General features: G+C 51.3%; 1 protein-coding gene across 2 annotated transcripts in view; it reads left to right on the top strand.

Moving 5' to 3' along the window:
- PI4KB (phosphatidylinositol 4-kinase beta) overlaps positions 1–18,964 on the top strand; it is a 33,999-nt gene extending 15,035 nt beyond the window's left edge. For both annotated transcript variants that reach the window (XM_082275141.1, XM_082275140.1), the window contains 9 exons: positions 10,012–10,239; positions 11,032–11,259; positions 11,340–11,449; positions 11,606–11,710; positions 11,795–11,918; positions 13,583–13,848; positions 16,691–16,823; positions 17,542–17,662; positions 18,505–18,964. In XM_082275141.1, the coding sequence (XP_082131267.1) occupies positions 10,012–10,239; positions 11,032–11,259; positions 11,340–11,449; positions 11,606–11,710; positions 11,795–11,918; positions 13,583–13,848; positions 16,691–16,823; positions 17,542–17,662; positions 18,505–18,686 (1,497 nt within the window). In that variant the 3' untranslated portion in view covers positions 18,687–18,964. The remainder of the gene's footprint in view (positions 1–10,011; positions 10,240–11,031; positions 11,260–11,339; positions 11,450–11,605; positions 11,711–11,794; positions 11,919–13,582; positions 13,849–16,690; positions 16,824–17,541; positions 17,663–18,504) is intronic.
- The last annotated feature ends 8,851 nt before the right edge of the window (positions 18,965–27,815 follow it).

The following is a 27,815-nucleotide window of genomic DNA, read 5'->3' as shown; positions in this document are numbered from 1 at the left end:
CAGGTGAGACTTCTCTTCACTTCTAGCCGAAATACCAGTTTGGGGGCGGATTCGACTTTTCAAGTGTAACTCCACCTCTCCTCCACCCACCCAATCGCTCTGTAAATGTGAATGTCACCTGTCACCTATCTTCTTCCTCTTATCTCTCTGCAGGTTCTTGAAGTATCTATTTGTCCTCCTAATTTCTCAAACTGGAACCTGAACCCGATACTTCCAGAGCCTGCACATGCCAACTGAGATAAGACCAATTAAAAAATAATAAATAAAAGTTGTACAGAGCCGACTATTGTACCGGCAGGCCAATGTGTTCCAGGTGGAGTTACAGTTAAGGAGGGAGGCAACCAAAACATAGCCCCTCCTCCCAAAATATACCCCACCCCTTGCATGTCTGCAAAATGGCACCGCCCCAGTGGGCGTGTCGTACAAGCGCCCTCCCACATAACATTCACAAATATGGAACGATAAAGTTTCAGGAACTAAAAAAATGTTAACGTTTGTGGAGGAAGGAAGATGGAAAGTCATGGGGGGAGGGGCAGAGAGCTCTCTGCCCACCGTTACTTCCTCCTCAACCACAACCCCGGGAACTACAGCGCCTTGTAAAAGTATTCACACCCCCGAAATTTCCCCCTTTTCCTCACGTGAATGTATTTTATTGGGATTTTGTGATCGACCGACACAAAGTGGCCATAATTGTGAAGTGGAAGGAAAATGATAAATGATACAAATAAATCTGTGAAAAGTGTGGCTGCATTTGTATTCACCCCCCGGAGTCAATACTTTGTAGCTCCGCCTTTCCCTGCAATTACAGCTGGGAGTCTTTTTGGGGATGTCTCTACCAGCTTTGCACATCTAGAGAGGACATTTCTGTCCATTCTTCTCTGCAGAATATCTCATCTCTGTCAGATTGGATGGAGAGCGTCTGTGAGCAGCAATTTTCAAGTCTTACCACAGATTCTCAATGTGATTTAGGTCTGGACTGTGACTGGGCCATTCTAACACATGAAACCATTCCATTGTAGCTCTGGCTGGATGTTTCGGGTCGTTGTCCTGCTGGAAGGTGAACCTCCCCCCCCAGTCTCAAGTCTTTTCTTCTAAGATTGCCCTGTATTTGTCTCCATCCATCTTCCCATCAACTCTGACCAGCTTCCCTGTCCCTGCTGAAGAAAAGTATCCCCACACCATGATGCTGCCACCACCATGTTTCACAGTGGGGATGGTGTGTTCAGGGGGATGGGCAGTGTTAGTTTTCCCCCACACATAGACCAGAAAGTTGAATTTTGGTCTCCTCTGAGCAGAGCTCCTCCCCCCACATGTTTGCTCCTCCCCCACATGGCTTCTCCCAAACTGCAATCAGGACTTCTTATGTCTTTCTTCCACCAATGGCTTTCTTCTTCTCACTCTTCCATAAAGGGCAGATTTGTGGAGCGCACGACTAATAGTTGTCCTGTGGACAGATTCTCCCACCTGAGCTGTGGATCTCTGCAGCTCCTCCAGAGTTCCCATGGGCCTCTTGGCTGCTTCTCTGATGAATGCTCTCCTTGCCCGGCCGGTCAGTTTAGGGGGACGGCCATGTCTTGGTAGGGGCCCAGCCGGTCAGTTTAGGTGGATGGCCATGTCTTGGTAGGGGCCCGGCCGGTCAGTTTAGGTGGACGGCCATGTCTTGGTAGGGGCCCAGCCGGTCAGTTTAGGTGGACCGCCATGTCTTGGTAGGGCCCTGGCCGGTCAGTTTAGGTGGACGGCCATGTCTTGGTAGGGTTGCCCGGTCGGTCAGTTGAGGTGGACGGCCATGTCTTTGTAGGGGCCCAGCCGGTCAGTTTAGGTGGACGGCCATGTCTTGGTAGGGCCCTGGCCGGTCAGTTTAGGTGGACGGCTATGTCTTGGTAGGGCCCAGCCGGTCAGTTTAGGTGGACAGCCATGTCTTTGTAGGGGCCCAGCCGGTCAGTTTAGGTGGACGGCCATGTCTTGGTAGGGCCCTGGCCGGTCAGTTAAGGTGGACGGCCATGTCTTGGTAGGGCCCTGGCCAGTCAGTTTAGGTGGACGGCCATGTCTTGGTAGGGTTGCCCGGTCGGTCAGTTTAGGTGGACGGCCATGTCTTGGTAGGGTTGCAGTTCTCCCATGATGGATTGAACAGCGCTCTGTGAGATGGTCGAAGCTTGGGAGATTTATTTATAACCTAATCCTGCTTTACACTTCTCCACAAATTTATCCCTGACCTGTCTGGGGGGTTCCTTGGCCTTCATGGTGCTGATTGGTCACTAAGGTTCTCTAACAAACCTCTGAGGGCTTCACAGAACAGCTGTATTTATACTGAGATTACATTGCACACAGGTGGACTCTATTTACCAATTAGATGACTTCTGAAGGCAATTGGTTCCTCTAGATTTTAGTTAGGGGTATCAGAATAAAGGGGGGTGAATACAAATGCAGCCACACTTTTCACAGATTTATTTGTATCATTTATCATTTTCCTTCCACTTCACAATTATGGCCACTTTGTGTCGGTCTATCACATAAAATCCCAATAAAATACATTTACGTTTTTAATTGTAAAATGAGAAAATATGGGAAATTTCAAGGGGTGTGAATACTTTTTCATGGCGCTGTATATCTGGTCCATCAGGTGCAGATCATGCCACCCATGGAGTGTCAGTCAGGGTACCTTTCATAGTAGTCCTCCAGCTTTTTAGGTGGCGCTGCAGGTAGGGGCCCACCAGAGGATGCTCCAGTCTCAGCGTGACCCCGACCTGGTGGTTGACAACCGCTGGCCTAATCCATCCACACTCTGGCCACACTACTGGAGAAGAGCTTTGGCTTTAGATACACCCTAAGTACATGTGTACACAGAGCCAAATGTAGCCAGAGGGGGGCGCTAGGACAAAAAACAACCACACAATGTAACCAGAGGGGGGCGCCAGAACATATAAACCACACAGTGTATCCAGAGGGGGGCGCCAGAGCATAAAACAAAACAACCACACAGTGTATCCAGAGGGGGGCGCCAGAACACAACCACACAGTGTATCCAGAGGGGGGCACCAGAACGCAACCACACAATGTATCCAGAGGGGGGTGCCAGAACGCAACCACACAATGTATCCAGAGGAGGGCGCTATAACATAAAACAACCACACAGTGTATCCAGAGGGGGGCGTCAGAACATAACCACACAGTGTATCCAGAGGGGGGCGCCAGAACATAACCACACAGTGTATCCAGAGGGGGGCGCCAGAACATAACCACACAGTGTATCCAGAGGGGGGCGCCAGAACATAACCACACAATGTATCCAGAGGAGGGCGCTATAACATAAAACAACCACACAATGTATCCAGAGGGGGGCGCCAGAACATAAAACGACCACACAATGTATCCAGAGGGGAGGCGCAATAACATAATACAACCACACAATGTATGCAGGGGGGGGGGGGGTGCCAGGACATATAAACCACACAATGTATCCAGAGGGGGGTGCCAGGACATAAAATAGCCACATAGTGTATCCAGAGGGGGGGGGCCAGGACGTATAAACCACACAGTGTATCCAGAGGGGGGGCGCCAGGACGTATAAACCACACAGTGTATCCAGAGGGGGGGGCGCCAGGACATATAAACCACACAATGTATCCAGAGGGGGTGCCAGAACATAAAACAAGCACACAATGTACCCAGAGGGGGGCACCAGGACATATAAACCACACAGTGTATCCAGAGGGGGGCGCTATAACATAACCACACAGTGTACCCAGAGGGTGGCGCCAGGACATATAAACCACACAGTGTATCCAGAGGGGGGGCGCCAGGACATATAAACCACACAATGTATCCAGAGGGGGTGCCAGAACATAAAACAAGCACACAATGTACCCAGAGGGGGGCACCAGGACATATAAACCACACAGTGTATCCAGAGGGGGGCGCTATAACATAACCACACAGTGTACCCAGAGGGGGGCGCCAGGACATATAAACCACACAGTGTATCCAGAGGGGGGGCGCCACGACATAAAACTACACTATGTATCCAGAGGGGGCGCCAGAACATAAAACAACCACACAGTGTATCCAGAGGGGGGCGCCAGAACATAACCACACAGTGTATCCAGAGGGGGGGCGCCAGAACATAAAACAACCACTCTGGGCTGGTGGGAAGGAATCAGTATATGGCAGTTGGACTTTACCCCGATATTTGTGAATGTGGTCCCGTCATTGTCCTCCATGTCTACTCACTGAATCTGACCATTGCTTTCACTAATTATTTTTCCTCTTTTTTTGGCACTGGGCACCCAGAGCATTCTGGGAGTCGTAGTCATGGGGGGGGGGGGGGGCTCATCATTGAACCAATTTGGCACAAAAGCTGAAGGAACTTTGGATCAGAATCAGTGAGTAGGCCGCAGGTAGAGTCTGAAGCCGCGGCTTTCATTGTACGCTTTTGTCTGTCTCGTATCACCATGGCTGCCCTCTGGCCAATAGCTGCAAGTTGTGTCTTTTGTGTTTCCTGCCTTGTGCCCCCCCCCCCTTCCCGCACCTCTTCCTGCCCACTGCGCATGCCAAGACCGCATGACACCACCTTGGCTGTGGGAAGGCGAATCAATCTGTTTTATAATTTGTGATCGAGTAAAAACATCTTTGTGTCCATACACAGAGTTGTGTGGGGAGTCCATTGCTGTAAAGTGGAGCGGTCTTCTCCATCTTGGCCTTAGTAGAAAGTTTGGTTGACCATAGTATGGCTTAACCGTGCTGAGAAAACGGTCAAAGGGGCCACTGTCTGGGGAGATTCGCCATCACCTCCTGTCCCGGAGATCCAACAAAGTGTGAGGGAATGTCTCCAAAGTGAGGGATCCTCTCTCTTTCTACATTGGCCCTCACTTCCTGTCCCGGAGATCCAACAGGAAGTGTGAGGGAAGGTCTCCAAAGTGAGGGATCCTCTCTCTTTCTACATTGGCCCTCACTTCCTGTCCCGGAGATCCAACAGGAAGTGTGAGGGAATGTCTCCAAAGTGAGGGATCCTCTCTCTTTCTACATTGGCCCTCACTTCCTGTCCCGGAGATCCAACAGGAAGTGTGAGGGAAGGTCTCCAAAGTGAGGGATCCTCTCTCTTTCTACATTGGCCCTCACTTCCTGGCAAATGGTCACCAGGGCAAGAGAAGGTGCGATATAAAAACATGACGGGGCTTCTAACCCTTCACTATTATATCTGTTTTAATTTATTCACATCTCGAAGTCCATGTTCTCTAAGCAGTAGGCAGCTCATCTATAGTTTGGTAGTTATGAGAATTTCCATTCTCTTGGTGCGTCCCCTTGGCTTTGTAAATTCCTCCCTAATAACCCTCAAGCTCTAAACCCGGCTATGTCCTGCAAAGATGGCGGCCGCTCAGAGGAAATGCTGCTTCTCCTATTAATCACAATGACTCTAACAATGAAGACTTGGTCTCCGATGATCCTTCAGATGTAATTCCTCTCCTTCTGCTCTCTTCTGTGTGTCCCGTCATTGATGTGTCTCGTCCTGTGTCTGTCCGCCATGCGGAGCTCCACCCCGCTGGCGGCCATTTGTCGTCTGTCATTTGTCCCTTTTTTTTTTCTTTGGTTCTTAATGTCCTTATTTGTAGGTGGCCCTCGTATTACCATAAATAAAGTATTCTACTTTTATCAATGGCCACCAGCCAAGGCTGAGAAATGGCCACCAGCCAAGGCTGAGAAATGGCCACCAGCCAAGGCTGAGAAATGGCCACCAGCCAAGGCTGAGAGGCTGTCATGTCCAAGGCTACCATTATTGCTCAGTTTTTTGTTCTTTTTAAGTTTTAGTTCCCAAAACTTCTATTGGAAGAGATACAGCTGTAAATGGAACTGTCCCTCGTCACTGCTCTGTTCTCCATTATCACTTCTTCCTTTTTTTCCCTCAGCCAATCAAAATAGAAGTGTTTCAGAAACTGGAGCGTTCTAAACCTGGTCACACCCATTACAATCTGTTCGTACAATTCTTATACAACCTTTTTAGATCCACCAAAACTGTGTGGTTGAGGCCCCACTGTGTGGTTGAGGCCCCACTGTGTGGTTGAGGCCCCACTGTGTGGTTGAGGCCCCACTGTGTGGTTGAGGCTCCACTGTGTGGTTGAGGCCCCACTGTGTGGTGGAGGCCCCACTTTATGGCTGAGGCCCCACTTTGTGGTGGAGGCCCCACTTTATGGCTGAAGCCCCACTGTGTGGTTGAGGCCCCACTGTGTGGTTGAGGCCCCACTGTGTGGTTGAGGCCCCACTGTGTGGTTGAGGCCCCGCTGTGTGGTTGAGGCCCCGCTGTGTGGTTGAGGCTCCGCTTTGTGGTTGAGGCCCCGCTTTGTGGTTGAGGCCCCAACTGTGTGGTTGAGGCCCCGCTTTGTGGTTGAGGCCCCGCTTTGTGGTTGAGGCCCCGCTGTGTGGTTGAGGCCCCACTGTGTGGTTGAGGCCCCACTGTGTGGTTGAGGCCCCACTTTGTGGTTGAGGCTCCGCTTTGTGGTTGAGGCTCCGCTTTGTGGTTGAGGCCCCGCTGTGTGGTTGAGGCCCCAACTGTGTGGTTGAGGCCCCAACTGTGTGGTTGAGGCCCCAACTGTGTGGTTGAGGCCCCACTGTGTGGTGAAGGCCCAGCCTAAACCCAATCCTAGCAGGTTCTTGTTGCCGATTAGCTATTGGTGGATCTAAAATAAATTGTACAAACAAAATGCATGGTGATTGATGGCCAGTAGAGGATTCCTAGGTGGTCCATGGACTGAGGTGCTCTTCGATGGGGAGCAAATCAAGTAGAAAATAGGTGGAATAAAATTAGTTTATCCTCCCTTTCTTTAGCAGGTATCACTATCAATGCTGTTAAATTTTTCTTCTCTTCACCGATGAAATCATTGAGAGTGAAAAAATGTATGTCACTTCATGTTTGTGAAGGTTCTCCTTGATCCGTGTTCTGGTGTATCTTGTAGTAGTTGGTCACATTCAACTGGGCTTCCTCTGTAAGGAAGTCTGCATAGGTGTTAATCATTCAGTTTACGTGGGGCACCATTGTCGTCTATTCAGAGAAGAGATGATAAAACAAAATGATTTGTGGAAGACCGATGGTATTGAAGGCCTCCACCTCTGTTCAATGGAGGTTGTTCCATTGTGAGATAGGGTGGACACTTTCCTGCCTTATGTTAACCAGTTATCCTCTTTGTACAAAATGCACCTTAAAGTGTCAGAGAACACCTCCAAAGAATGTCCCTTTCCCTTGAAGTGTAGGAGAGCGCCTCAAAAGAATGTCCCTTTCCCTTGAAGTGTAGGAGAGCGCCTCAAAAGAATGTCCCTTTCCCTTGAAGTGTAGGAGAGCGCCTCAAAAGAATGTCCCTTTCCCTTGACGTGTCGGAGAGCGCCTCAAGAATGTCCCTTTCCCTTGACGTGTCGGAGAGCGCCTCAAGAATGTCCCTTTTCCGTTAGTCTAGGAGAACACCTCAAAAAATGCGCCTTTTCCTTAAAGTGTTGAACGCCCCAAAAGAATGTATTTTTCCTTAAAGTGTCGAAAAACGGCTCAAAAGAATTTCCTACACTTCAAGGAGTAAGGACATTCTTTTAAGGTGTTGTCTCTTTACTTTGACGTGTCGGAGAACACTTTAAAAGAATGTCCCTTTTCATCAAAGTGTAGGAGAACACCTCAAAAGGATGTCCCATTTCTTGGAATTGTAGGAGAACACCTTAGAAAGGATGTCCCATTTCTTTGAATGGAAGGAGAACTCCTCAAAAGAATGTCCCTTTCCCTTAAAGTGTCGGAAAAACGCTCAAAAGAATTTCCTACACTTCAAGGAGTAAGGACATTCTTTTGAGGTGTTGTCTCTTTACTTTGATGTGTCGGAGAACACCTCAATAGGATATCCCATCTCTTTGAATTGAAGAACACCTCCAAAGGATGTCCCATTTCTTGGAATTGAACACCTCCAAAGGATGTCCCATCTCCTTGAAGTCTAAGAACAGCTGACTGTTGTCCTGTCTATTCTTTTGAGGGCAGTGAAGTCACATTTTGCACAGAGGACGCAACTTGTTCGCAAGAGGTGTCTAAAAGGCCATCTACGAACAATTCCCGAACAATGATGGGAGCGTTCTACACCATCGTTGTTCCACATAAAATATCATTTTATCTTCTGTACCTTGGCAGTCCGATAACAATTCACATCTTCAGCCATGTGACTAGAAGGGTTACGCCCATGCAGAGACCCTAATACCAAGGATCGGATGATGTAACTAGGACATGGTGGTTCAACCACATTCACACCTCCCGTCCTCGTCTTGTATTCTCAGTATCTGTCTTGACACAGTCCATGGTGATTGGATGATGGAGGCGGTGCTACCTGTAGATATAAATGGGGTTTGCTTCGGAGACTCAGAACTAAAGAAGTGGTTTGTAGACGTAACCGAATGTCTTCATCATTACAGAAGTCCAGTTGAAGGTGACCAACTAGCGGCCATAGATGGTGATGAGATCCCGGGGGTAATCAGTGTTGGTGTTCTTCAGATTTACTGTTCTTGACCCCTAAAATCATTGAGACCTCCAGCCGAAACCTGGATAGAGTTGGGCTGGGTTAGATCTTTGGGATTTGTGTCCCCGGTGGGAGACCTCACTTCCTGTATAGTCAACGGGACAAGAAACAATGGTGCCTCTCCCCAATGGGGGCACCGTAGTAGAACCTGGACATTATATCTAACCCCTCCAACTCTGTCTGAGTTTCACTGTAAATGTGTGATTGGATGATGGAATGTTGATTAGTAGTTGGTGGTCTGTGATTGGTTGGAGTGGTTTGGTGTGTCCTGGTGCAGGGTGGGGTCTCCTGTCCCTCATGGTGGTTCTGGAGTGGATTGTGGGTAGGCAGGGTGGTGGGTAGGTGTCAGTTTATCTCAGTAAATGTCTCCATTTACAGGGGAGGGGATCCTTCAATGCAGATCAATAACTGGTACATCCGCTGTCCATCAGTATAATAAGGGTTCTTTACAGTAAGAGCTTTAGTAAGGGTTTTTTAAAAAAGTAATGGCGATAGGAAGGTGTTCTTTACAATAAGAGTGGAAGAAGGGGGTCCATACAGTAAGATAGAGGAAGGTCCTTTACCTTTTATGGTAAGAGTGGAAGAGGGAGTTCTTTGCAGTCAGGTGGAAGGAGGAGTTCTTTGCAGCCAGGTGGAAGGAGGAGTTCTTTGCAGCCAGGTGGAAGGAGGAGTTCTTTGCAGCCAGGTGGAAGGAGGAGTTCTTTGCAGCCAGGTGGAAGGAGGAGTTCTTTGCAGCCAGGTGGGAGGAGGAGTTCTTTGCAGCCAGGTGGAAGGAGGAGTTCTTTGCAGTCAGGTGAAAGGAGGAGTTCTTTGCAGTCAGGCGGAAGGAGGAGTTCTTTGCAGTCAGGCGGAAGGAGGAGTTCTTTGCAGTCAGGCGGAAGGAGGGGTTCTTTGCAGTCAGGCGGAAGGAGGGGTTCTTTGCAGTCAGGCGGAAGGAGGGGTTCTTTGCAGTTAGGCGGAAGGAGGGGTTCTTTGCAGTTAGGCGGAAGGAGGGGTTCTTTGCAGTTAGGCGGAAGGAGGGGTTCTTTGCAGTCAGGCGGAAGGAGGGGTTCTTTGCAGTCAGGCGGAAGGAGGAGTTCTTTACAGCCAGATGGAAGGAGTTCTTTACAGTAAGAGCAGCAGTAAAGGGTTCTTTACGGTAAGAGCAGCAGTAAAGGGTTCTTTGTAATGAGAATTGGGTGCAGTTTGTAGGGGTTTGAAGCTGAAGTACAGATATGAGTCTGTAGTGAGTGATCTCCCTCCCCTGTGTGGGGATTTACATGCAGGGAGCACATTATAGTAAATAGTTTGTGCCGAGGTAAGTGGGCCTTTTTCTGGAGCCTGGTGACCTAAAAGAACCACACAGACAGTTCATATTACAGACCAAGGCTTTTGGTGGGGGTGTTGTAAATGGTGGTGGGAAAGGAAGGGGTCCTGACATGAAAATGGGGGAGGGGAAATGCCGAATTCTTTTGATACCGTTTTGCCTTTGCCCCCTCGGCAGCCTGTCAGACTGGCCCCGGAGCGGGAGTTCATCAAGTCTCTCATGTCTATCGGGAAGAGGCTTGCCACCCTCCCCACCAAGGAGCAGAAGACCCACCGTCTCATCTCCGAACTCTCCCTGCTTAACCACAAACTGCCGGCCCGCGTCTGGCTGCCCACCGCCGGCTTCGACCACCACGTGGTGCGAATCCCTCACACGCAGGCCGTCGTCCTGAACTCCAAGGACAAGGTACGTAGAGAGGAGGACTGGAGGACGTTGTATATGATAGATCCGTGTTCACCATATATGCAAATCAGGGGCAGTGTAAGCTGATAAATCCCCATTGTGGGAGGGGCATAGACACAAACTACTACAGGAAATCTCACCATTGTGGGAGGGGCAGAGACACAAACTACTGGAGGAAATCAGCCCATTGTGGGAGGGGCAGAGACACAAACTACTACAGGAAATCTCCCCATTGTGGGAGGGGCAGAGACAAACTACTGCAGGAAATCTCCCCATTGTGGGAGGAGCAGAGACACAAACTAATGCAGGAAATCCCCCCTATTGTGGGGGGGGGGGGGCAGAGCCACAAACTATGGGGGGATTTCACCATTGCGGGAGAGGCAGAGGCACAAACTATGTGAGGGGGAATCTCACTATTATGGGAGGGGCAGAGACACAAACTACTGCAGGAAATCCCCCCATTGTGGGAGGGGCAGAGACACAAACTACTGCAGGAAATCCCCCCATTGTGGGAGGGGCAGAGCCACAAACTACTGGGTGAAATCTCACTATTGTGGGAGGGGCAGAGACACAAACTACTGCAGGAAATCCCCCCCCACCATTGTGGGAGGGGCAGAGACACAAACTGAGGGGAAATCTCACCATTGTGGGAGGGGCAGAGACACAAACCACTGGGGGGATTTCACCATTGTAGGAGAGGCAGAGACACAACCCCCTATCTGCTTTGATGGCTTTTTCCCAATTGGGCCTAGGGAGTCCCAGAGCCGATCACTATTTAGAAGTTCCCTTTTGTAGGCTCCATATTTGATCTACGTGGAGGTTCTTGAGTGCGAGAACTTCGAGACATCTTTGGTCCCAACCCGCATTCCCGAGAACCGCATCCGCAGCACACGATCGGTGGAGAACCTTCCAGAGTGTGGCATCACCCACGAGCAGAGAGCCAGCAGCTTCACGACGGTGCCCAACTACGACAACGACGATGAGGCCTGGTCGGTGGACGACATCGGCGAGCTAAAGGTAGAGGTGAGCATCTTCCCGTCGTCAGGTTGCTGATTTACCCGTTGCGGGTTCTCATCCCCGGGATGTTCTTTCTTCTCCTCCAGCTACCGGAAATTCACACCAACAGCTGTGATAACATCTCCCAGTTCTCCGTAGACAGTATCACCAGCCAGGAGAGCAAGGAGCCCGTGTTTATCGCTGCCGGGGACATCCGGTGAGTCAAGCTTGTATGGTAGGAGGCCAATGTTGGAGGTCTTCAGCCAACCGTAGCACTTTAACCTCTAGAATATTTTTGAACCCTTTCATATAAGTAGACCATTTTTATGGGGTCATAAATGGATGATCTGAAAATTCCCTGTATCTCCTGCAGGCGGCGCCTGTCAGAGCAGCTGGCGCACACCCCCACAACTTTCCGCAGAGACCCAGAGGACCCGTCCGCTGTAGCACTTAAGGAGCCCTGGGAGGAGAAAGTCAGGTGCGTGTTGTGGGCGGGGTCAGTTTTCCTTCTATGAGCTCCAGACTGTCCTGTATATATCTAATGTGACTTACTGTATTACAGGAGGATCCGTGAGGGCTCCCCCTATGGCCACTTTCCTAACTGGAGACTGCTCTCCGTCATCGTGAAATGCGGTGATGACCTGAGACAGGAGCTGCTGGCCTATCAGGTCCTCAAACAGCTGCAGGTAAGGATGGGGAAGTGGTATTAATTGCTCCCTCTGCTGGAGAGATGTGGTAATGGGGGGCGGGGAATGATTGCTCCCTCTGCTGGAGAGATGTCGTAGTGGAGGGCGGGGAATGATTACTCCCTCTGCTGGTGAGCTGTGGTAATGGAGTGCGGAGAATGATTGCTCCCTCTGCTGGTGAGATGTGGTAATGGAGGGCGGGGAATGATTGCTTCCTCTGTTGGAGAGATGTGGTAATGGAGGATGGGGAATGATTGCTCCCTCTGCTGGGGAGATGTGTTAGTGGAGGATGGGGAATGATTGCTCCCTCTGCTGGAGAGATGTGGTAATGGAGTGCGGGAATGATTGCTCCCTCTGCTGGAGAGATGTGGTAATGGAGGTCGGGGAATGATTGCTCCCTCTGCTGGTGAGATGTGGTAATGGAGGGTGGGGAATGATTGCTCCCTCTGCTGGTGAGCTGTGGTAATGGAGGACAGGGAATGATTGCTCCCTCTGCTGGAGAGATGTGGTAATGGAGTGCGGAGAATGATTGCTCCCTCTGCTGGTGAGCTGTGGTAATGGAGGGCGGGGAATGATTGCTCCCTCTGCTGGAGAGATGTGGTAATGGAGGGCGGGGAATGATTGCTCCCTCTGCTGGAGAGATGTGGTAATGGAGGGCGGGAATGATTGCTCCCTCTGCTGGAGAGATGCGGTAATGGAGGGCGGGGAATGATTGCTCCCTCTGCTGGAGAGATGTGGTAATGGAGTGCGGGGAATGATTGCTCCCTCTGCTGGAGAGATGTGGTAATGGAGGGCGGGGAATGATTGCTCCCTCTGCTGGAGAGATGTGGTAGTAGAGGGTGGGGAATGATTGCTCCCTCTGCTGGTGAGATGTGATAATGGAGGGCGGGGAATGATTGCACCCTCTGCTGGAGAGATGTGGTAATGGAGGGCAGGGAATGATTGCTCCCTCTGCTGGTGAGATGTGGTAATGGAGGGCGGGGAATGATTGCTCCCTCTGCTGGAGAGATGTGGTAGAGGGCGATGAATGATTGCTCCCTCTGCTGGTGAGATGTGGTAATGGAGGGCGGGGAATGATTGCTCCCTCTGCTGGAGAGATGTGGTAGAGGGCGATGAATGTTTGCTCCCTCTGCTGGAGAGATGTGGTAGTGGAGGGCGGGGAATGATTGCTCCCTCTGCTGGAGAGATGTGGTAGAGGGCGATGAATGATTGCTCCCTCTGCTGGAGAGATGTGGTAGAGGGCGATGAATGATTGCTCCCTCTGCTGGTGAGATGTGGTAATGGAGGGCGGGGAATGATTGCTCCCTCTGCTGGAGAGATGTGGTAGTGGTGGGCGGGGAATGATTGCTCCTTCTGCTGGAGAGATGTGGTAATGGAGTAATAGCTAAGAATTGCTCCCTCTTCTGGTGAGATGCTACTTTTCTGCTGCCTTACTTAAAAGGAAAAGTGCATTATATTTTCATTCAGTGTATATTCTGAGTTAATATTGCTTTGTTTACCTTAAAGCAGCACAAAGAAACCGGTTCACTTTAATACCGCCCACTCCAGCAACCTATCCTAGCCGTTTCTTTTCTCCCCCGCCGCTCCATTCACCCTCCTGGTGGTGACGATTCCAAGTGAGTGGTGACGTGTACTAATCCCCGTCTCATTCTCTTTCCACGCAGTCCATATGGGAGACGGAACGCGTTCCGCTGTGGATCCGGCCATACAAGATCCTGGTGATCTCGGCGGACAGCGGTATGATTGAGCCGGTGGTCAATGCCGTGTCCATCCATCAGGTGAAGAAGCAGTCCCAGCTGTCCCTTCTGGATTATTTCCTCCAGGAACACGGCAGCTACACCACCGAAGCCTTCCTGACCGCACAACGCAACTTTGTACAGAGCTGCGCCGGCTACTGCCTGGTCTGCTACCTTCTGCAAGTCAAGGACAGGTGAGAGATCAGAGGTGACCCATCTGGGGGAGGGGCTTAGTGCCCAGGACAGGCCGGTGTGATTGGAGGAAGTACAGGCCCGGGGGACTATAACCACATGCGGACTGCGATACGTATATAAAGTGTGCGAGTGGTTTACCGGGGTTATGGCTCAAGCTATCAGAGGGAGCCGGGGGTAGAAGATCCACAAGGATCTGGCCGAAGAAGATCCAGAAGGACGAATTTTCTGTTTTCAGAGATTCGGATGTATCCGAATTTTCCAATTACAATAGAGCCAAACGTAAAATAATCCAAAAAATAAGGGGACAAAATTTGAATCAATTCAAATAGTTTTCGAATTGTATTTGTTTATTTATTTTGTTTTTGGCAGCTGACTTTCTTAGAAAAGCGCTCCGAGCGGCTCATTAGGTGCCGGATCACTTTCCGAAGTGGCATCACCCCCCCCTTCCGCCTCGCTTGCTGATGTTTCCTGGGCTTACCCATTTTACCAACACACCCGAGAAACGATCCGACGGTGCGGCCGGCTGGTCACAGAGGTGAACAGAGACCACATCAGTGATGGGGAACCTCGGCACCCCCAGATGTTTTGGAACTACAATTCCCATGATGCTCATGCACTCTGCAGTGTAGTTGAGCATCATGGGAAATATAGTTGGGATATGAGGAGGCGGGGTCTGTGACGGGCAGTGCGCTCTTCAGTCTGCGGCAACTCACAGACTCTTCCTCCCTATATTCCAAGTTGCACATAGACATCAAAGGCCGGTCACATACAGTATCTGACAAAAGTAAGTACACCCCTGACATTTCTGTAAATATTTTATTATATCTTTTCATGTGACAACACTGAAGAAATGAGACTTTGTTACAATGTAAAGTAGTGAGTGTACAGCTTGTATAACAGTGTAAATTTACTGTCCCCTCAAAATAACTCAACACACAGCCATTAATGTCTAAACCGCTGGCAACAAAAGTCAGTACACCCCTAAGTGACAATGTCCAAATTGGGCCCATTTAGCCATTTTCCCTCCCGGTGTCATGTGACTCGTTAGTGTTACAAGGTCTCAGGTGTGAATGGGGGGAGGTGTGTTAAATTTGGTGTTATCGCTCTCACTCTCATACTGGTCACTGGAAGTTCAACATGACACCTCATGGCAAAGAACTCTGAGGATCTGAAAAAAAGAATTGTTGCTCTACATAAAGATGGCCTAGGCTATAAAAAGATTGCCAAGACCCTGAAACTGAGCTGCAGCACGGTGGCCAAGACCATACAGCGGTATAACAGGACAGGTTCCACTCAGAACAGGCCTCGCCATGGTCCACCAAAGAAGATGAGTGCCGTGCTCAGCGTCATATCCAGAGGTTGTCTTTGGGAAATAGACGTATGAGTGCTGCCAGCATTGCTGCAGAGGTTGAAGGGGTGGGGGAGGGGTCAGCCTGTCAGTGCTCAGACCATACGCCGCACACTGCATCAAATTGGTCTGCATGGCTGTCATCCCAGAAGGAAGCCTCTTCTAAAGATGATGGACAAGAAAGCCCACAAACAGTTTGCTGAAGACCAGCAGACTAAGGACATGGATTACTGGAACCATCTCCTGTGCTCTGATGAGACCAAGATAAACTTATTTGGTGTCAGATGGTGTCAGGCGTGTGTGGGGGCAACCAGGTGAGGAGTACAAAGACAAGTGTGTCTTCCTACAGTCCAGCATGGTGGTGGGAGTGTCATGGTCTGGGGCTGCATGAGTTCTGCCGGCACTGGGGAGCTACAGATCATTGAGGGAACCATGAATGCCAACATGTACTGTGACATACTGAAGCAGAGCATGATCCCCTCCCTTCAGAGACTGGGGGGCAGGGCAATATTCCAACATAACGACCCCAAACACCTCCAAGATGACCACTGCCTTGCTAAAGAAGCTGAGGGTAAAGGTGATGGACTGGCCAAGCGTCTCCAGACCTAAACCCTATTGAGCATCTGTGGGGATCCTCAAACAGAAGGTGGAGGAGGGGAAGGTCTCTAACATCCACCAGCTCTGTGATGTCATCATGGAGGAGGGGAAGAGGAGTCCAGTGACAGCCTGTGAAGCTCTGGTGAACTCCATGCCCAAGAGGGTTAAGGCAGTGCTGGAAAATAATGGTGGCCACACAAAATATTGATACTTTGGGCCCAATTTGGACATTGTCACTTAGGGGTGTACTGACTTTTGTTGCCAGTGGTTTAGACAATAATGGCTGTGTGTTGAGTTATTTTGAGGGGACAGTAAATTTACACTGTTATACAAGCTGTACACTCACTACTTTACATTGTAGCAAAGTCTCATTTCTTCAGTGTTGTCACATGAAAAGATAGAATGTGAGGGGTGTACTTACTTTTGTGAGATATATGTTGTGCCATGTGTTACAATTACATGGGTGCATATACAGTTTTCTTTATAACTGCAGTCATCGGGCTTGCTGATATTACCCTTTACTGGAGAAAACGCTGCTTCTTGCCCCCTTCAGTGTTGCTATGGGTGTTGGCCTTGGCACTTGGCTACAAGATCTGCTTTTCCATCCTCTGATTCCCCCCTTTCATCGGAGATCACATGGCCAGTCTTAGGTTTTCGGTCATGGGACCATCACTGGAGGGGGTCTGGAGCAGCATTTTCCCCATGAAAGGTGAGCATTTTAGGTTGTCTTGCTTTTTCATCCCGGCAAGACCTACTCTCACCTTAACCTATTAGAAGTTGTCTTGGGTCAGAGTTGCGTGTCGGAAAGCTTTGGTATTTTTGGGGAATATTATTGGTCTCGGTTGCCATGGTGACACGTTGTGAGAACCATAACGACCAATGTTGTCTCCCTCCAGGCACAACGGGAACATCTTATTGGACGCCGAGGGTCACATCATACACATCGATTTTGGCTTCATCCTGTCCAGCTCCCCCCGGAATCTGGGCTTCGAGACCTCAGCCTTCAAATTGACGTCGGAGTTTGTGGACGTAAGTGCAGCGTATCCCAGGAGGTGCCGGACGTGCGATCTGAGCATTAATAATTGGGGGAGGGGGGGGGGGGCAGTCCGGTCGCTGATCCGTCAGCTTCTTGGGTGAATCCTCTGATTTCTTGGCGATATCCGCCATCAGTGTGGTGACAGAATCTTGTAGCTCTGACGTGATTGCGTTCAGAGGAATGCAGACAGACGGGTTTGGGGAGTGGACGCCCCTGTAGTTCACCCCTATTGTTCTCCTCTCTTCTGTAAACAACTATCTGTGTTTTGTGAAGCCACCTCTTCCTCTATGTGGTCTTTAGACCTGCAACAGCCGCTTAATTATCATTTCCAAATCTTAACGTGTTCTTCCACCCTCCCACCCCCCCCCCCCCCGCCTTGTCTGTGCAGTGGAACATCCCGGGAATAGTCTTGTGGTGTTTTTATGTTCTCATAATTGAATTATATGAAGATACGCTCCACAAATATTACATATTGGACAGTAGAAGAGCATGCAGCAGCTTGCCCTCCTGTAGGGGGCACTGTATATTGCAGAAGGTGTGAAGGCGGTGCAGTACACTATTCCTCCTTAAGAGGGTGCTGTATGATAAAGAAGTTATAAAGGCATTGTAGTAGCCAGTTTCTCCTGTAGGGGGTGCTGTATAATACAGAAGGTGTGATGGGGTTGCAGTAGGCGGTTCCTCCTGTATTGACCCGCCTTGTCTGTCCTCCAGGTGATGGGGGGACTGGATGGAGACATGTTCAATTACTACAAGATGCTGATGCTGCAGGGGCTGATCGCTGCGCGCAAACACATGGATCGCGTGGTGCAGATTGTGGAGATCATGCAGCAAGGTAAGCAAGTCTCTGTGTGCGTCACTCGTTCCTTTCCCTTCCTCCGTCTCCCACCCTCTCCCTCCCTCCGTCTCCCACCCTCTCCCTCCCTCCCCCTCCCTCCGTCTCCCGCCCTCCCCCTCCCTCCGTCTCCCACCCTCTCCCTCCCCTTCCTCAGTCTCCCCCCCCCCCCTTCCTCAGTCTCCCCCCCCCTCCCCTTCCTCAGTCTCCCCCCCCCTCCCCTTCCTCAGTCCCCCCCCTCCCCTTCCTCAGTCCCCCCCCCTCCCCTTCCTCAGTCCGTCCCCCCCTCCCCTTCCTCAGTCCGTCCCCCCCTCCCCTTCCTCAGTCCGTCCCCCCCCTCCCCTTCCTCAGTCCGTCCCCCCCTCCCCTTCCTCAGTCCGTCCCCCCCTCCCCTTCCTCAGTCCGTCCCCCCCTCCCCTTCCTCAGTCCGTCCCCCCCTCCCCTTCCTCAGTCCGTCCCCCCCTCCCCTTCCTCAGTCCGTCCCCCCCTCCCCTTCCTCAGTCCGTCCCCCCCTCCCCTTCCTCAGTCCGTCCCCCCCTCCCCTTCCTCAGTCCGTCCCCCCCTCCCCTTCCTCAGTCCGTCCCCCCCTCCCCTTCCTCAGTCCGTCCCCCCCTCCCCTTCCTCAGTCCGTCCCCCCCTCCCCTTCCTCAGTCCGTCCCCCCCTCCCCTTCCTCAGTCCGTCCCCCCCTCCCCTTCCTCAGTCCGTCCCCCCCTCCCCTTCCTCAGTCCCCCCCCCCCTCCCCTTCCTCAGTCCCCCCCCCCCTCCCCTTCCTCCGTCTCTGTCTCCCTCCCTCCCTCTCCTCGCTCCCCTCTCATTCTTTTTCTCTCCCCCCTCCTCCCAGGTTCCCATCTGCCCTGTTTCCATGGCTCCAGCACCATCCGGAACCTGAAGGAACGCTTCCACATGAACATGACGGAGGAGCAGCTGCAGCTGTTGGTGGAGCAGATGGTGGACGGCAGCATGAGGTCCATAACCACCAAACTCTACGATGGTTTCCAGTACCTGACCAATGGTATCATGTGAAGAGGAGGAGCGGAGGGTGAGGCGCACCCCTCCCCCGCTCCAGGACTCCTGACTTTTATACCGGAGCCGCAGGGGGAGGAGCGACCTCACCTGCCCCGCCTCAGAACTGGATCATGCTGTGACGGCGGCTCCGCCCCCGCTGGCATCTCACAGACCACTATGCAGCCACTTTCCCGTCTCTCAGTATTCTCTCTACAGTGTTCAGACAAGTCCGCCAAACCCATCCCCCTGCGCAATCATGTGACTACAGCACACACTTCAAATCAGGAGCGGCGCCCCCTACCGAGACGGGGCAGGATGGCGATTATTCCCTCCCCCCGCAAGTTTACAAACCCCCCTTCCCTTTCTTTGAGCATTACCTCTTACTGTGACGCCCCCTTCTGTCCGCAGTATAAAATCATCCTCACTCTGTTCTCACAGTTTGTATAATTGCGTTTATTTTTATTAATCCCCCCTCCCCCAATCAGGAACGAGCAGCACTTCCCGACACAGCGAGGGCTGCGCAGATTCCCGCACTCATCAAGTTCAACTTTTTTTTTTTTGTCTATAAATTTATCTCCTTTCCCGATTTTTATTTAAATGGTTTTATTGGGTAAAACGCTTCTTCTGTCATCTGGAATTCTGTCCGCCATCCCTTCGCCGCTATCATCTGTGGCGTTCCATTTGTGTGCGCAAAAAAAAAAAAGGCACTTTGATCGGTCCGCACAGGATGTGGTAAGCAAGGCCTCGTCAGGCTGCAGACGGACTCTGACCCCTCCCCCTGATGCAGGGTGGAGGCGTGGCTTGTTGGGGTGGGAGGGGTGTCTTTATTTAGGGGTGGGAGGGGCCTTTTTAAAGAAGCAGATACATCTTGAATGCTTTCATGTTTACTTTGTATTAAAATGAGATAATCCAGCAAGGTCTCCGTCTCGTCTTTGTTCAGTTTATTTTGTCATTTACAGAGAGAAGGAAATCCGAAACGCGTAGTTCTGTCTCAGTGAACATCACGTCTCTGTCTCCCTCCCTCCCTCCGTCTCTGCCTCCCTCCGTCTCTGCCTCCCTCCCTCCCTCCGTCTCTGCCTTCCTCCCTCCCTCCGTCTCTGCCTCCCTCCCTCTCTGCCTCCGTCCGACCCTCCCTCCGTCTTTGCCTCCGTCCGACCCTCCCTCCGTCTTTGCCTCCGTCCGACCCTCCCTCCGTCTTTGCCTCCGTCCGACCCTCCCTCCGTCTTTGCCTCCGTCCGACCCTCCCTCCGTCTTTGCCTCCGTCCGACCCTCCCTCCGTCTTTGCCTCCGTCCGACCCTCCCTCCGTCTTTGCCTCCGTCCGACCCTCCCTCCGTCTTTGCCTCCGTCCGACCCTCCCTCCGTCTTTGCCTCCGTCGGACCCTCCCTCCGTCTTTGCCTCCGTCCGACCCTCCCTCCGTCTTTGCCTACGTCCGACCCTCCCTCCGTCTTTGCCTCCGTCCGACCCTCCCTCCGTCTTTGCCTCCGTCCGACCCTCCCTCCGTCCGACCCTCCCTCCGTCTTTGCCTCCGTCCGACCCTCCCTCCGTCTTTGCCTCCGTCCGACCCTCCCTCCGTCTTTGCCTCCGTCCGACCCTCCCTCCGTCTTTGCCTCCGTCCGACCCTCCCTCCGTCTTTGCCTCCGTCCGACCCTCCCTCCGTCTTTGCCTCCGCCCGTCCCTCCCTCCGTCTTTGCCTCCGCCCGTCCCTCCCTCCCCTCCGTCTCTGCCTCCGCCCGTCCCTCCCTCCGTCTTTGCCTCCGCCCGTCCCTCCCTCCCTCCGTCTCTGCCTCCGCCCGTCCCTCCCTCCGCCCGTCCCTCCCTCCGCCCGTCCCTCCCTCCGCCCGTCTTTGCCTCCGCCCGTCCCTCCCTCCGCCCGTCTTTGCCTCCGCCCGTCCCTCCCTCCGTCTTTGCCTCCGCCCGTCCCTCCCTCCGTCTTTGCCTCCGCCCGTCCCTCCCTCCGTCTTTGCCTCCGCCAGTCCCTCCCTCCGTCTTTGCCTCCGCCAGTCCCTCCCTCCGTCTTTGCCTCCGCCCGCCCGTCCCTCCCTCCCTCCCTCCGTCTTTGCCTCCGCCCGCCCGTCCCTCCCTCCCTCCCTCCGTCTTTGCCTCCGCCCGCCCGTCCCTCCCTCCCTCCCTCCGTCTTTGCCTCCGCCCGCCCGTCCCTCCCTCCCTCCGTCTTTGCCTCCGCCCGCCCGTCCCTCCCTCCCTCCGTCTTTGCCTCCGCCCGTCCCTCCCTCCCTCCGTCTTTGCCTCCGCCCGTCCCTCCCTCCCTCCGTCTTTGCCTCCGCCCGTCCCTCCCTCCGTCTTTGCCTCCGTCCCTCTCTGTTTATGTAATGGGGGGTGGGATATATTGAGATTTGATCACAACATACAGTGCATCCAGAAAGTACTCACAGTGCTTCACTTTTTCTACATTTTCTTATGTTACAGCCTTATTCCGAAATGGATCCAATTCATTTTCCTCAAAATTCTACAGAAAATCCCCCATAATGACAACGTGAGAGAAGTTTGTTTGCAATCTTTGCAAATTTATTAAAAATAAAAAAGGAAACCAATCCCATGTACATAAGTATTCACACCCTTTGCCATGACACTCAGAATTGAGCTCAGGGGCCTCCTTTTTCCACTGATCATCCTTGAGATGTTTCTACAACTTGATTGAAGTCCACATGATTTGGAAAGGCACACACACCTGTATATAGAAGGTCCCTAAGTGTCCATTCAAACTACCGTGACTTGTCAGCCTGACAAGTCGTGGTCCATGCAGTGCTACAGGACCCCTTCTAATAGGAGCGACACAAGTTGCTCAGACTTAGAAAAAGGGTCCTGTACTACTTCGGGGCGACCTCGGAGCGACTTGCATGGACATTCATTATATGAAGTCCATGCAAGTCGCTCCGAAGTCGCGGGGCACGCGACTTCACAGGTCGCCCCCGAAGTCGGAGCGACCTAGTGTGAACCGAGACTAAAGAAGAGCACAAACCAAGCCATGAAGTCCAAGGAATTGTCTGTAGACCTCGGAGACAGGATTGTATGGAGGCACAGATCGGGGGAAGGGTACAGAAACATTTCTGCAGCATTGAAGGTCCCAATGAGCACAGTGGCCTCCATCATCTGTAAATGGAAGAAGTTTGGAACCACCAGGACTCTTCCTAGAGCGGGCCGCCCAGCCAAACTGAGCGATTGGGGGAGAATTGCCTTAGGGAGGTGACCAAGAACCCGATGGTCACTCTGACAGAGCTCCAGCGTTTCTCTGTGGAGAGAGGAGAACCTTCCAGAAGAACAACCATCTCTGCAGCACTCCACCAATCAGGCCTGTATGGGTGTGGCCAGACGGAAGCCACTCCTCAGTAAAAGGCACATGACAGCCCGCCTGGAGTTTGCCAAAAGGCACCTGAAGGACTCTCAGACCATGAGAAACAAAATTCTCTGCTCTGATGAAACAAAGATTGAACTCTTTGGCCTGAATGGGAAGCGTCATGTCTGGAGGAAACCAGGCACCGCTCATCAACTGGCCAATAACATCCCTACTGTGAAGCATGGTGGTGGCAGCATCATGCTGTGGGGATGTTTTTCAGTGGCAGGAACTGGGAGACTAGTCAGGATGGAGGGAAAGATGAATGCAGCAATGTACAGAGACATCCTTGATGAAAACCTTCTCCAGATCGCTCTGGACCTCAGACTGGGGTGAAGGTTCATCTTCCAACGGGACAACGACCCTAAACACACAGCCAAGATAACAAAGGAGTGACTACGGGACAACTCTGTGAATGTCCTTGAGTGGCCCAGCCAGAGCCCAGACTTGAACCCGATTGAACATCTCTGGAGAGATCTGAAAATGGCTTTGCACCGACCCTCCCCATCCAACCTGATGGAGCTTGAGAGGTCCTGCAAAGAAGAATGGGAGAAACTGCCCAAAAATCGGAGAGCCAAGCTTGTAGCATCATACTCAGAAATACTGGAGGCTGGAATTGGTGGCAAAGGAGCTTCACCAAAGTATTGGGCAAAGGGTGTGAATACTTATGTACATGGCAAAGGGTGTGAATACTTATGTACATGGGATTTTTTCAATTGTTATGCATTTGCAAAGATTTCAAACAAAGTTTTTTCACGTTGTCATTATGGGGGATTGTTTGTAGAATTTTGAGGAAAATTAATTTTAATCCATTTTGGAATAAGGCTGTAACATAAAATGTGGAAAAAGTGAAGCTCTGTGAATATTTCCAGGCTGCTCTGTACATACAGAGGGGAAAATAATGATTTGATCCCTGCAGATTGAGTAAGTTCGCCCGCTTACAATGAAATGGCGGGTGTATAATTTTATCATAGGTGTATTTTATATGATAGAGACGGAATATCAACCAAAAATCCAGAAAAAACACATGATACAAATGTTATAAATGGAGTTGCAGTTCAGTGAGTAAAATAAGTATTTGATCCCCAAGCAAAACATGGCTCAGTAGTCGGTGGAGAAACTCTTGTTGGAAGCACAGAGGTCAGACGTTTCTTGTAGTTGGTGACCAGGTTTGCACACATCTCAGGAGGGATTTTGGTCCACTCTTCTTTACAGATCTTCTCTAAATCCTTAAGGTTTCTTGGCTGCCGCTTGGCAACTCGAAGTTTCAGCTCCCTCCATACATTTTCTATAGGATTAAGGTCTGGGGACTCAGTAGGCCACTCCATGACCTTAATGTGCTTCTTCTTGAGCCACTCCTTTGTTGCCTTGGCGATATGTTTTTGGTCATTGTCATGCTGGAAGACCCATCCATGACCCATCTTCAGTGTTCTGGCTGAGAGAAGAAGGTTCTCATCCAAGATTTTACAATACATGGCCCCGCCCATTGGCCACTCAATGCGGCAAAGTTGGCCTTTACCTTTAGCAGAGAAATGGCCCCAAAGCATAATGTTTCCACCTCCGTGCTTGACTGTAGGGACGATGTCTGTAGGGACGGTGACTGTAGGGACGGTGTCTGTAGGGACGATGTCTGTAGGGACGGTGACTGTAGGGAAGGCGACTGTAGGGAAGGTGACTATAGGGACGATGTCTGTAGGGAGGGTGACTGTAGGGACGATGTCTGTAGGGACGGTGACTGTAGGGACGATGTCTGTAGGGACGATGTCTCAGACATCGTCCCTACAGACATCGTCTCTACAGACATCGTCCCTACAGTCACCGTCCCTACAGACATAATGTCTGTAGGGACGGTGACTGTAGGGACGATGTCTGTAGGGATGGTGACTGTAGGGAGGGTGACTGTAGGGAGGGTGACTGTAGGGACGATGTCTGTAGGGACGGTGACTGTAGGGACGGTGACTGTAGGGACGATGTCTGTAGGGACGATGACTGTAGGGACGGTGACTGTAGGGAGGGTGACTGTAGGGACGATGTCTGTAGGGAGGGTGTCTGTAGGGACGATGTCTGTAGGGAGGGTGACTGTAGGGACGATGTCTGTAGGGACGATGTCTGTAGGGATGGTGACTGTAGGGAGGGTGACTGTAGGGACGGTGACTGTAGGGATGATGTCTGTAGGGAGGGTGACTGTAGGGACGATGTCTGTAGGGATGGTGACTGTAGGGACGGTGACTGTAGGGACGGTGACTGTAGGGAGGGTGACTGTAGGGACGATGTCTGTAGGGAGGATGTCTGTAGGGAGGGTGACTGTAGGGACGATGTCTGTAGGGAGGGTGACTGTAGGGAGGGTGACTGTAGGGACGGTGACTGTAGGGACGATGTCTGTAGGGAGGGTTACTGTAGGGACGGTGACTGTAGGGACGATGTCTGTAGGGAGGGTGACTGTAGGGACGATGTCTGTAGGGACGGTGACTGTAGGGACGATGTCTGTAGGGACAGTGTTCTTAGGGTCATAGTCAGCATTTTTCTTCCTCCAAACACGTTGAGTTGCGTTAATGCTGAAGAGATAAATTTTGGTCTCATCCGGCCACAGCACTTTCTTCCAATCCTCTGAATCATTCAGATCAGCCTTTCTCAACCCTTTCAACACAGAGGAACCCTTGAAATAAATTTCTGGTCTTGGGGGAACCCCTGCTAAAAATTAAAAATCTACAACTCATGACACATTAGTGTGACAGTCAGTGGGAAGAATACTCCTTACTCTTGTCATCTTTGGGAAGAATTACCCCCCTTACAGATAGATAAAAGGAACAATGGTGTCATTGGGAACTTATCTGAGAGGCAGAAATTGCCCATTTCTCAAAGAACCCCTAGCAACCTCAGGAGGAACCCCTGGTTGAAAAACCCCGATTTAGATGGTCAATGGCAAACTTCAGATGGGCCTATACTATACATGTGCCTTCTTGAGGAGAGGGACCTTGCGGGCGCTGCAGGATTTCAATCCATGGCGGCGTATTGTGTTTCCAATGGATCGTTTGGTGACTGTGGTCCCAACTACCTTGAGATCATTCACACGCACCTCCTGTGTAGTTCTCACTTATCTCATGACCATCCTCACCCCATGAGGTCAAATCTTCAATGGTGCTCTCTAGACCAAGGGAGATTGATGGTTATCTTGTGTTTCTTCCCATTTGCCAATAATCGCTCCAACAGCTTCTTGCTGATGGTCTTGTAACCATTCCAGCCTTGTGCAGGTCTCCAATCTTCTCCCTGACATCCTCTGACAGCTCTTTGGTCTTCCCATGATGGTGAGCTGTGATTGGAGGAAAGAGATTCTGTGGACGGGTGTCTTCTATACACATAATGAGTTGTCGTTAGGAGCTCCTTCTTACATTGACAGGACTAATCTGTGACCACATGAGCCCCTACTGTAGCCAGTCTGTGGAGGCAGAATTATTGTTGGTTGGTTGGGGGATCAAATACTTATTTTACTCACTGAACTGCAACTCCATTTATAACATTTGTATCATGTTTTTTCTCTGGATTGGTTGATACTCTGTCTCTATCATTTACCACTTAGCGCTCACGCTATATCCAGAAGACAGCTACAGCATGGGCTTAGAATGCCAGGAGGGCAGGCATGGACCTCCCGCCATTCTTGCACGATCTGTAACTCCTGAGACCTTGGGACTCGGCTGATCACTGATCGGGGGAAAGGGCCAATCACAGCGAGCCCTTTACCACGTGATCAGCCAACGACAGCTGATCGTGGAAGTAAACGGAAACTTTTTTTCCCCTCCCACTGTCAGCATGAAGAAAAGAAGACAGCCGGTAACCGGCTTCTGTTAGAGGGACATCCGTCCCCTTACTGCCCACCAGTGCCATCTATCAGTGCCACTGATGAGACTGCACTGATAGGCTGCACTTATCAGGAGGCACTGATAGGCAGCACTGATGATGGGGCAGTGATGGGCACTGATGCCCATCAGTGTAGTCTCATCGGTGCCACCTATCCATGCCCATCAGTGTAGTCTCATCAGTGCCTCCTGATTAGTGCCACTTAACCATGCCCATCAGTGTATCCTCATCAGTGCCACCTATCCATGCCCATCAGTGTAGCCTCATCAGGATCCACTGATTAGGCAGCACTGATCATGAGGCAGTGATGGGCACTTATAGGCTGCACTTATCAGGAGGCACTAATGCCCATCAGTGTATCCTCATCAGTGCCACCTATCCATGCCCATCAGTGTAATCTCATCAGTGCCACCTAGCCATGCCCATCAGTGTAGCCTTATCAGTGCTACCTAGCCATGTCCATCAGTGTAGCCTTATCAGTGCCACCTAGCCATGTCCATCAGTGCCACTGATGAGGCTGCACTGATAGGCACTTATAGGCTGCACTTATCAGGAGGCACTGATAGGCAGCACTGATGAGTGATAGGCACTGATGTCCATCAGTGTAGCCTCATCAGTGCCTCCTGATTAGTGCCACTTAACCATGCCCATCAGTGCAGCCTTATCAGCGCCACTGATCAGGATCCACTAATTAGGCAGCACTGATCATGAGGCAGTGATGGGCACTTATAGGCTGCACTTATCAGGAGGCACTAATGCCCATCAGTGTATCCTCATCAGTGCCACCTATCCATGCCCATCAGTGTATCCTCATCAGTGCCACCTATCCATGCCCATCATTGTAATCTCATCAGTGCCACCTAGCCATGCCCATCAGTGTATCCTCATCAGTGCCACCTAGCCATGCCCAGCAGTGTAGCCTCATCAGTGCCACCTAGCCATGTCCATCAGTGTAGCCTTATCAGTGCCCTTTGATTACTGCCACTTATCCATGGCCATCAGTGCCACTGATGAAGCTGCACTGATGATGATGATGGGCACTGATAGGCAGCACTGATTGGCACTTATAGACTGCATTTATCAGGAGGCACTAATAAGGCCGTTCCACCTATCAGTGCCCACCAGTGAAGGAGAAAAATTACCTGTTTGCAAAATCTGAAAAACTTTTTTGCACTATTCGTGTGAAAAAAATGTGACATGGGTGCAGTGTTGTGTGTCTGAGTAATTGTCATTCAAAGTGTGACAGCGCCGAAAGGTCAAAATTGACCTGGGCAGGAAGGGGGGTAAAAAAGACCTATGATAACTTCTAGACCATTCATTTCTCTATAGGTGGGGACACAATCTGCAGGGGATCCAATCATTATCCCCCTCCCCTCCGTATATCCAATGTGGATTCTATGGAGGAGGAAGAATACACAGAAGAGAAGGAGCGGCAACTCTACTGAGGATTTCAGTCCAGGGGTAGGAGCCTGTACACCCGGAGGATGGAGGGAGGATTTCAGTCCAGGGGGAGGAGCCTGTACACCCGGAGGATGGAGGGAGGATTTCAGTCCAGGGGGAGGAGCCTGTACACCCAGAGGATGGAGGGAGGATTTCAGTCCAGGGGGAGGAGCCTTACACCGGGAGGATTTCAGTCCAGGGGGAGGAGTCTGTACACCCAGAGGATGGAGGGAGGATTTCAGTCCAGGGGGAGGAGCTTTACACTGGGAGGGTGGGGGTCAGATTTTATACCGTCGGTGCCTCCTGATATCCAGCATGTAGATCCTGGTCATTACTCCTCATGGTGGCGCACTTTGAAGAAGGATGACGATGTCCGCCATGAGGAATGTTCCTTTAAATCGGAGCTTCCCATCCTCACTGGTTCTTAAAGGGACCTCCTCCAACGTTTGGATCACTTCTACATTTCCATGTGTGGGCCGTCCCATTCAGCTAGGTTCAGAT

The sequence above is a fragment of the Pelophylax lessonae genome (genome assembly GCF_965119305.1).
Source record: "Pelophylax lessonae genome assembly, chromosome: 13".
NCBI classification, from domain to species: Eukaryota; Metazoa; Chordata; class Amphibia; order Anura; family Ranidae; genus Pelophylax; species Pelophylax lessonae.
Note: the sequence above shows the minus strand (reverse complement) of the source record. Positions and strands in the feature narration are given on the sequence as shown.